The sequence below is a fragment of the Oncorhynchus kisutch genome, linkage group LG27 (assembly GCF_002021735.2).
Source record: "Oncorhynchus kisutch isolate 150728-3 linkage group LG27, Okis_V2, whole genome shotgun sequence".
NCBI lineage: Eukaryota > Metazoa > Chordata > Actinopteri > Salmoniformes > Salmonidae > Oncorhynchus > Oncorhynchus kisutch.
Genome location: NC_034200.2, coordinates 28,896,785 through 28,907,807, shown reverse-complemented (window position 1 = coordinate 28,907,807; position 11,023 = coordinate 28,896,785). Strand labels below are relative to the sequence as shown.

Here is an 11,023-nt window from a genome sequence, read left to right as displayed (position 1 = left end):
CAATTGTGTGCCACCCTATGGGACTCCCAATCACGTCCGGATGTGATACAGCCTGGATTCGACCCAGGGACTGTAGTGACGCCTCTTGCACTGAGATGCAGTAACTTCGACCGCTGTGCCACTCGGGAGCCATGAGTAACGATCATGCTGTTGAATGAGTTTCTGGATATACCACACCTGTCAGATGAATGGATTACTTGACGAAGGATAAATGCTCAGTAACAGGGATGTAAACAAATTGGTGCACATTTTTGAGAAATAAGCTTTTTGTGCATATGGAACATTTCTGGGATCTTTTATTTCAGCTCATGAAACATGCGACCGACACTTTACATGTTGCGTTTATAGTTTTGTTCAGTATATTATAATCAACTTTCTGTGATTATTAGAGCTACAGCCTCTTCAGGTGTCGTTTCACTTCATTTTAATGTCCAACTAACCAAACAGAAGCTGTTTGTTTTGAGTCTGTGATGTTGTTGTTTGATCCTATGACATTGAAAAAGGCCCTACTTTAGCTGAACGTAGGCTATAGTTAATTCTCGAGGCAGGCAAGCTAAGAGGGCTGTCAAACACTCATATTTACTCTCTTGGCAGCACACCAGGAAACAGAAGCTACCATTTGAGACTCCAGGGTGAGGCTGAGGTCATGGTGAGGTCATGCTGTTCTTAAATCAACCAGTTGTGAGTAGATGAATACCGGGAATGTCTCTCCCGAGAATACTGTAGAAGCTATAACCACATTGACTACGTTTACATCCGTTTACATCCGCAGAGTATTCCGGATAATAGCTCTTATTCCTGTTAAAGGTGCAATATGCAGAAATCTCTGCCATTTCCTGGTTGCTAAAATGCAAATAGTTTGCCTAATTTCAGTTTATGTGGCAAAACAAGCAAGCAGTGTAGAGAATGATTGTACCATCTAAACCGCTGTGGAATATCTTTATCCAAAATATTGTATTTTCAGCTGTTTTAAACTGGTTTACAAAAGCGAAACTTAAAAATGGGAATCATAGAAATTGCGCACATAGAACAAATCTTCTGCTTTTTAGACTTTGTCAATGAGAATGACAGATCTATAACTCACATTTATGTGAATTTGGTCAGGTCTCCCAAAAAGTTACATATTGCAGCTTTAAGGTCTATTTCAGGATAAACTGTTTAAATGCACCTTTGATATCCCGCTCACAAGTATCCCTGTACCCATGAATAAACATATTCCTAATTAGCCCAGGGACAGCAGTACAATCTTTTTGACCTTGGGTTCGGGGGAAAAAAGTTAGGCCTTTATTTTTCTGCTTATAATTTCTGAAATTATGTAGGCTATTTGTTAGTCAACTTGTCTATAATTAGATACAGTACATGCAGTTTATCTGCTGTCATTACTTGATGCTCTACAACAGGGATCATCAACTAGATTCAGTCACGGGACAATTTTTTCTTGAGCGGATGGTCATGGGGCCAGAACATAATTACAAATAATTTGTAGACTGCAAATTGACTGCAGGAAGCATAAACATATATAATATTTGACTAAAACATAATCATTTCAAACCTTGCTTTATACGATCACATATCTCTCTATTATGTGTGGGAAAACTTTGGAACAGATTTCCAAATAAAGGATCTGTGGGAGCTGATTTGTCTTTTATGTCCAATAATATACATTTTTTTCTCTGAAAACTTGGGGAGCCAAATAAAATCACCAGTGGACCAAATTTGTTCCGTGGCCCGCCAATTGGCGAACAATGCTCTAGAATACTAAATAAAGCCTTGCTCACTAGAAGGATGTCATAAATCGCTAAATGAATGCATTATCAACAACCTAGTTAACATCGGTAAAGTTCTCTCTTTCATTTCTGCTTCTCTCCTGGAGCAAAAGACAGTTAGGGACCAGGGAGATCTTCAGTGCAACATCTCCAAACAATATCAGTTTGTTGACCGGTTTTAAGGAAATGAAAATCTGTGAAAACGATCCAACATGTTTCTGATAGTATCTCACTCTTGAATGCATATTTTATATTTTGTGGTTAAATGTGAAATACTTTCAGCTTTTATGTTGCTGAAAAAAATTGCATGTTTAGGATACACAACACGGTCCCTAAGCGCATGTTCACATTTTTTTAAAGATGAAAGAAATTAATCTCATTTCTCCACGCCTGTTCCCGAGACAAAATTAACATTTGGTCTATAATTTTACAACACTTAATTCTGCAGGAATTAATATTATAATAGGCTATGTGAGGCCTACAATCAATGTCCAGTCTTCAGTCAGTATTCCAACTATAACTGTTTCCATCTGACCTTCAAAAGTGATACTGTTTGAAACAGCCTTCGCAACTGCAAAAACAACAGTAAATGGGATAATATGTTTACATGCCACAGTATCTCATCTAATATCAGCATATCCCAGGCATCTTATTCAGACTTCTCAAAACCGGGATACAAACTTATTCAGGTTATTTTAAACAGGAAATTATGTTTATATGCATCAACTCAAAAACAGAATACTTGAGTATTCCGAATAATAACCGGATATTGGTGTGCATGTAAACGTGGTCATTGTCCCTCTAGCAGTTGTAGTTTTACAGTATAGTATGGGTATGTGAGGTCAATTGATGTGCCCTTTATGAAAAACCTTAGGGTGTGGTGACTGGACCAATTACATTTGAGAAATAATCTGAGGGTGAGCATGTTATCTTTCATTCAATGAGTGGGGTGCTTCCATCAGTAATGTTTCACAGTGTAGCCTAACGTGGGTTAGTAAACTGTGCTTGATAGATGAGTGAATCTTAGCCTTATCACATTGGTTTTGGATTAGGTCCAGTGGCGATTTTAGCATGTAAATCTTGGTGGGGCAAACAAAAACAAAATAATGTGGGATGCATGCCAGCAAAGCCACAACACAACACGACACTAAACAATACATTAATTGCACTATAACGGTGACAAACGGTGCCAACAAAATGTTAGGGCCTACATAAAGCTGTTCCATCACTGCTACCCCTGGCTATCCGCAGAGCCTTGTCTGGCAGCAAAACAATTAATTGTCTCATTTACTGCCTTTTATAAAAAACATAGCTGATATGGCTGACTTGCTTAAACAAATGTGGTTCTACTGACGATTGAGATGTACAAACTATGGCATAAGGGGATGACAAGCGGATAAGAGGCAATCCATAATTTCAATTAAAACTAAGCTAGGACGGACGTAGTCAATATAACTATTTGCTCAGCACTTTTTAAATGTATAGCGACAGAATTCAGAACATGGGCCGTTCTTAGTGTTCTCCCTGTACACCAAGTCAGAACCGTGTGATAAATAAATTGAGCATATAAGCAGACAATGAAAGTTCTTACAATATTCGATGATTACATTTCTCTAAAACAGGTTATAGGCTACATGTGCACCACCAAGTCAGAACAGTAGGCAAAATTAAGAGGGGAAAATAGACTAAATTATTAGGGTGAGGCACATGGGCTACTAACACCTTACTACACAACATACACTTAGTATTACTTTCTTAACTACAGTATACATATCTCCCTGGCATATTACATAATTTATGCAGCAGCATACAAGAGATTTTTGGACTCACCTTGTTGTGCGGTGCTCACTTGAACAGGAAGGTGGCGCAGCAGTCATTTGTGGGCAAATTTTGTCATCAAACTTTGTCAACAAAGAATGGCATTGTCTGGATGTATGGTGCTTTCAAGACAACTGAAAAAAACTATGTCGAATCATGATGACATCAGTGATCTTCAGGTCGTGGCTCTAGAAAGACGCCCAATTCTGAGTTGGATGACTGTTCAAAACGTATTTTCCCAGTCAGAGCTATTTTTTTCCCCAAGTTCTCAGTTGTCTTCAACTCACCGAAGTCAGATTTCCCAGATCTGAATTTAGAGTCGTTTTGAGCACTGCAGAAATCATGCTGGATTGACAGCATGGCCAATGTTGAATGTTTATCATTTTAAATTTGGAAAGGAGGCCCTTAAACCCAGACTTAGGACCACACAGTCACTCCACTGAAGTCGGCTAGTGATTGCTTTGCAATGCTTGCAGTGAGCCACTGATTCCTTCCAAACCACTCAATGTTGAATATGCTATTTCAAAAACTTGTTGTGTAATGTTTATGTCCAATGGCTGATGAGCACCGATATATTATCTATAATTTCTCTTCATATGACAAGGATTAAAAGGGATTTGCCAGTAGATTGTCGACTTGATTCATGATAATGACTGCATGCTAAGATTTTGAAACTATGATGTTTAGATGATCAGTCCAATCAAAGCTACATTAGATATAATGGGATTTGACATCATTTTATCTGTGGCCAATGATCTTGAGCCTTCTTGTATGGGCACTTCCAATGTAACTCTAAGCCCCTTGGGCGCTGCCTTAGATTTGGCAGTGACTTACTGTCCCCATGAGTGGAAAAATACTGAGCCAATCACAGTGCAACTAGAGAACATTACCAACCCCTACGCTCCGTATTTTCCGCTGGCAGCACCACCACCACAGAAATCACTGAGCTAGGCTGAAACACCTGCATTTTGGAGCTGCTTTACTCAAGAAAGCAAAAACTATACCATATTTGTTTGCGGCCCTGAATGATGGGTCGCCACTGATTAGGTCACTTCTTCTCTGAGCCGGAGACAGACAATTATGTAAAGAAACTGCAGACATATCACTCTTGTAACATTTCCCACAGCCTGGTAAACCTGGAACATGGAGAGTGGAGATGGTAATTTGCCATTGAGCAGACGCTTTATTCCAAAGCGACATACAGTCATGCGTGCACTGCATACATTTTTATGTATGGATAGCCCCGGGAATCAAACCTACAATCCTGGCGTTGCAAGTGCCATACAGTTTTACACACTAGCTCAGGTTCCTTGTACAGCCAGTGAAGCGATACACAGAAGCATGGAAAATGACTCGACAGGTTTTCGCTTTCCAGGACCGCCCAAGGAAGGTGATATTGGTATCCTCTGAACAGACTCCACTCACATGGTCAGTGCTGTACACGGACCCATTTTTGCAAGGAGCACGTGTGCATCTACTTTGAAAAGTGTAGGCGCACAAAAATACATTTAGGAGCATAATGCAAAATAATTGAGGTAATAAAGCTAGAATCCTTCATTTTTCTAGGTGCACTGTGTTCCTAAATAAAAATTACAAGTCGCACAGCAAAATATTAGGTGCATATGCAAGTCAAATTGATGCACTGTAGAGCAGTTAGATGGATGACGTAATGGTAACCCTTAAATGCAATGCCCTGCAGTAACCATACATAATGTAGTACAGAAAATGAACAAAACGCACCGTTTTATCATCAAATAAACTACAAGACCAAAAGTCATGGGCCTTAATACGGAGTTGGCCCAGATCTGCTGCTATAACAGCCTCCACTCTTCTGGGAAGGCTTTCCACTACATGTAGGAACATACTTCCATTCAGCCACAAAAGCATTAGTGAGGTCAGGCACTGACGTTGGGCGATTAGGTCTGGCTCGCAGTCGGCGTTAGATGGGGTTGAGGTCAGGGCTCTGTCTGTGCAGGCCAGTCAAATTTCTCGACAAACCATTTCTGTATGGACCTCACTTTGTGCACGGGAGCACTGTCATGCTGAAATAGGAAAGGGCCTTTCCCAAACTGCTGCCACAAAGTTGGAAGCACAGAATGTCATGGTATGCTGTAGTGTTAAGATTTCCCTTCATTGGTACTAAGAGGTCTAGCCTGAACCATGAAAAACATCCCCAGACCAGTATTCCTCCTCCACCAAACTTTACAGTTGGCACTATGCATTGCGGCAGGTAGCGTTCTCCTGGCATCCGCCAAACCCAGATTTGTCCGTCGGACTGCCAGATGGTAAAACGTGATTAATCACTCCAGAGAACGCATTTCCACTGCAAGGTGATCTTAGGCATGTGTGCGGCTGCCCGGCCATGGAAACCCATTTCATGAAGGTCCCAACGAACAGTTCTTGTGCTGATGTTGCTTCCAGAGACAGTTTGGAACTCAGTAGTGAGTGTTGAAACAGAGGACAGATGATTTTACGCTCATGCGCTTCAGCACTCGGCAATTCCATTCTGTGAGCTTGTGTGGCCTACCACTTCACGGCTGAGCCATTGTTGTGCCTAGGTGTTTCCACTTCACAATAACAGCACTTACAGTTGACTGGGGCAGCTCTAGACATTTGACGAACTGACTTGGAAAGGTGGCATTCTATGACAGTGTCATGTTTAAAGTCACTGAGCTCTTCAGTAAGGCCATTCTACTGCCAATGTTTGTGTATGGAGATCACATGTCTGTGTGCTCGATTTTATACACCTGTCAGCAACGGGTGTGGCTGAAAATGCCGAATCCACTCATTTGAATGGGTGTCCACATACACATTTTTATGAAATAATACTCAAAACTTTCCGAAGTAGACGGCAAAACAAGCCATTTATTGAAATAATGCAAAATAAATGAAAGTGAACACAATTCATTGCCTTCATTTTGAAGTACTGAGTACCAAAACAATTCCGACTCCAATATACTGAACATGTACACTACCTTTCAAAAGTTTGGGGTCACTTGTCCATTAAAATAACATCAAATTGATCAGAAATACAGTGTAGACATTGTTAATGTTGTAAATGACTATTGTAGCTGGAAAAGGCTGATTTTTTATTTAATGTAATATCTACATAGACGTACAGAGGCCCATTATCAGCAACCATCACTCCTGTGTTCCAATGGCACGTTGTCTTAGCTAATCCAAGGTTATCATTTTAAAAAGGCTAATTGATCACTAGAAAACTCCTTTGAAAACTGTTGTGTTAATTTAAAGAAGCATTAAAACGGTCCTTCTTTAGACTAGTTGAGTATCTGGAGCATCAGCACTTGTGGGTTTGATTACAGGCTCAAAATGGCCAGAAACAAAGAACTTTCTTCTGAAACTCATCAGTCTATTCTTGTTCTGAGAAATTAAGGCTATTTCATGCGAGAAATTGCCAAGAAACTGAAGATCTGGTACAATGCTGTGTACTACTCCCTTCACAGAACAGCACAAACGGGCTCTAATCAGAATAAAAAGAGTGGGAGGCCCCGGTGCACAACTGAGCAAGAGGACAAGTACATTAGTGTCTAGTTTGAGAAACAGACGCCTCAAAAGTCCTCAACTGGCAGCTTCATCAAATAGTACCTGCAAAAGACCAGTCTCAACGTCAACAGCGAAGAGGCGACTCCGGGATGCTGGTCATCTAGGCAGAATTCCTCTGTCCAGTGTCTGTGTTCTTTTGTCCATCTTAATCTTTTATTTTTATTGGCCAGTCTGAGATATGGATTAGCTAACACAACGTGCCATTGGAACACAGGAGTGATGGTTGCTGATAATGGGCCTATGTAGATATTCCATTAACAATCAGCCGTTTCCAGCTACAATAGTAATTTACAACATTAACCATGTCTACACTGTATTTCTGATCAATTTTATGTTATTTTAATGTACAAAAAAAAGAAGCTTTTCTTTCAAAAACCAGGACATTTCTAAGTGACCCCAAACTTTTGAACGGTAGTGTATGTCATCATAACGTCGTAAAAAATTTGATCATGAACTGGGTTTGACGCAGTCTCACAGTCAAGCCAAGAGAGAAGACTGAACAATGTAGTAAGTTAGCTTAACAGGCGCCCTCTGACAAACATCTAACAGTTTTGAAATTATATACATTTTCTTCCAGCATTTACACAGATCTTTAAAAAAAGCAAGTACCACAAAATCAAACTGCCAATGAGAATGTTATGGACAACAAACTAAACAGAAGCAAAAACCACATAATGCTGAATGATTTCATGATGCTGCCTGAATGCTATCACCATAGTAACACTGAAAAAGGGGATAAATATGGGGTTTCCCCGGGAAGGGGGCAGGGTCTGGAATGTACCAAACAAACTCCCCTGGTACCAAAGGGGTGAAGCAGGTTTGGACTGTACCATGCTTTCACAGCCCTTTTTTCAAGGAAGTTTTTTTCTATAGACACTCAAAGCTCAGAATTATCAGACTAAAGACTGGTTACACACTGAAGCGCTGCATTCACACCCGTATGGCTTCCAGGCTCAGTGTTGTTCAGAAAGAAAGGACATTAAGAAGACATCTAAAAAGAGCTGGCATCATTGTGCTGGTCTAAACAGACAGAAAGCATAACAATGAGAGAGAGCTGTGCTGCTCGAAGAGACGGAACTGAACTGCTGCCATCTTGAAAAAGGCAATATTTTCCTAAACCTGTTGCTTTAGCTGGAGGCCGCAGTGACGGGTGGGTGGGAGGAGCCATGCAGATTCAGAGGACAACTAACACTGAACGCAATAGCGACCGCAAGATCCATCCAAGGGCGTCTTGCCAGTCAATACTTTGACATTCAGAGATTCAGAGTGTCCAAAGACCTTCATTCCATCGGAAGTCTTTTTTTGTTTTGTTGCAAGGACCATCTAATAGTTTGTTTCTTCCTTCTCTTTTAGACATGAGACACTTTCTGCGACTCGCGCGCCTGTTTGATGCTGTACAGCCATTTGATGACGCGGGCGTTTCGTTCCACGGCCGAGATTCCGTACGGCACGCGTTCGCTCACGTCTTCCTCCTCGTCCGTCATGTCCTCGTTGCTATGCCGTGATTGGTCACAGTCCGAGCTGATCATGCTAGCGCTGCGGAAGTTGAGGGAGATTATGTCGGAGTTGGCGCGGGCAAAGCTCTCCACGCCCACGCTCTCCAGCTCCTCAGGGTCCAGCCCACAGTAGTTAAAGAAGCGTTCCACGTCGGCGCCTGCCCGCGCATACCGGTCGCTCAGGTCCGACTTGGAGCGGTGCAGAGAGGGCCGGCGGGCCAACGAGCTCCCCAACTCTAGCTCCAACTGCTCATCTGGGGTGGCAGAGGAGGGTGGTGGAGGCTCCCTCTCAGGGGACTGAGGGGCATTGTCGCAGAGGGGGGCCAGGACTTTGGTACTGGGCTTGGGGGGTAAGGGAGGTGCGGAGCTGCTGCTGCTTCGGGCCGCCCTTAGAGGCTTACCGTTGCACAGCCTGCGGATGTCGGAGGAGCTGTGGGAGGCATGGAGGGGTGAGTGATTGCCCTCGCCCCGCTCCTCCAGCAGCCGGCGGCTGAGGTTCAGGTTCCCCCCGTGGGGGCTCTGTCGGCCAGGTGCAGGCGGAGGCACCTTGAGGGACTTGGCGACGGAACGGAGGCTGGTGGGCTCAGTGCAGTCTGTGGTGGGTGTGGGGGTGGAGCGGTGGGGGGCCAAGCTCCTGGCCCCAGGTTTTAGAGTAGCGCTCTTAGCGTGGCCCTCAGAGACCGAGCCGGAGCTGTTCAGGAGGTTCTTGAGGATCTCCAGGTTAAGGTTCTCCCGTTTGCTGGTGGTGGCGCACGTGTCCGACTTGGAGTTATTATTGAATGTCTTGAGGGCCACCCCACCACAACCGCCACCATTCGCCCCTCTCTTGGCCACGGCAGGGCAGACAGGTGGCTTGGCCAGCAGCTGGGGCTTGACAGGCTCCTGCTTGGCGTTGATGACCTCCTGGCTCTTCACGTACTTGGACTTGTCCGCCTCCAACCGCTCCACGGCGCTCAGCCGCTTAGGGTTGGTCTCCACCTGGCGCCGGAAGTACTCGGGTCCCTTGTTGAGTATGCGCAGGGGGACAGCGGAGACAAAGGCCGCCCCAGGGCCGGTGGGTTTGCTATCTGCCAGCGACGGCGGGGTCTCGGTGGGCATGTCTGGATGGCTCGGGGTGGCCACCGTGGCTGACGTGGGGGGTGGCTCTGCTGCTGCTGCACGTAGGGCAGCCTGCAGACACGCACATAAAGCCAGGCGAGCGGAGAATGGGAGCCGTCTCCACTGGCCTTCAGCAGCCAGGTCTCATCCCCACAGAGCATCAATCAGCCCTTACTGCTGCCCTGATCCTACTGCCCCACAGCTTGCCTGCCTTAAGGTGGGGGGGAGAGGGGAGTGAGAAGGCAGAGCAGTGGTCCGGATCAGTAGGCCCAGTGACTGAAGGATTGTGGGAAGGATCAGCCTCTTCTCCCCTCCTTTGTTCGCCCGACTGGAGGCAGCAGATCTGAAACACAGGACGGACCAATTGCGTTAGGAGATCAGGTGACATCAGGTCATAACAACATGAAGAGCTGGGAGACATGCATGTACTTGTCTGTTGAGGGGATCACTATATAAACACACACACAGAAAGGAATACATGCAGATGCAAGCACACACACACAGAGAAATATGGTGTTAGTCAAAGGAAGAAAGACTGAGTAGAAAAGCACAGTACATTTTGCTCTAACATCAGAAGAGTTATGAAGGATAAGATGTCTGTCAGTGAGAGGAGTCAGACTATTCCAACTCACTCTCTCCTCCTCTCCCTCAGACACACACACGAGAAAGTGCTGACACTACCACCAGTGGTGTGCTTTTTTTCACCACACACACACACACACACACACACACACACACACACACACACACACACACACACACACACACGAGACAGAGGGCCAGAAAGACAGAAAGGGAATGAGAGTGTAGAGTGAAATAGAGAGTGCAGTGAAGTATAGACTGAAGCACTCAGCCTTGACCAGAACCTCAGGGAACTTCACAGAAAAAAAATAATGAAGTGGAATTTTGGGCTGTCATAAATAAAAAATCATTACAGTGGCATCAGGGAGAGGGCTGTTTGTGTGCCCGCTGATGACAGGGAAATTGCAGTGACAAACCAGTTTTATAGCCCCACCGTATGTGTATGTGTGTCTGCTTTGATCTTGAGGCAGCGCTGCCTGTGACACGTCACACATTACTGAGGGAGAGGAGTCTGGGGGAGCGATGCAGAGCAGACACCTGGACTGCCTCAGTCAAACCAAAAACACACCCTAATGTCTGGCTTACTACAGATACGAGTAGACTAATGAGTTCCTTTTAAAGGGACAATTTGTAGTTTACTTTGTCATTTTCAAGTGGTGGCACTGCCTGGACGGAGGGTGTGATGGGGTCATATGGATC

The 11,023-nt window shown here is 44.2% G+C and overlaps 1 protein-coding gene across 1 annotated transcript; it reads right to left on the bottom strand.

Annotated features, from left to right (window-relative positions):
• Window positions 1-6,426: 6,426 nt before the first annotated feature.
• LOC109871605 (protein FAM110B-like) lies at window positions 6,427-10,437 on the bottom strand. Its single transcript, XM_031807292.1, has one exon. The coding sequence runs from the start codon at window positions 9,740-9,742 to the stop codon at window positions 8,498-8,500; it is 1,245 nt and encodes a 414-aa protein (XP_031663152.1). The 5' UTR covers window positions 9,743-10,437; the 3' UTR covers window positions 6,427-8,497.
• Between the last annotated feature and the right edge of the window lie 586 nt (window positions 10,438-11,023).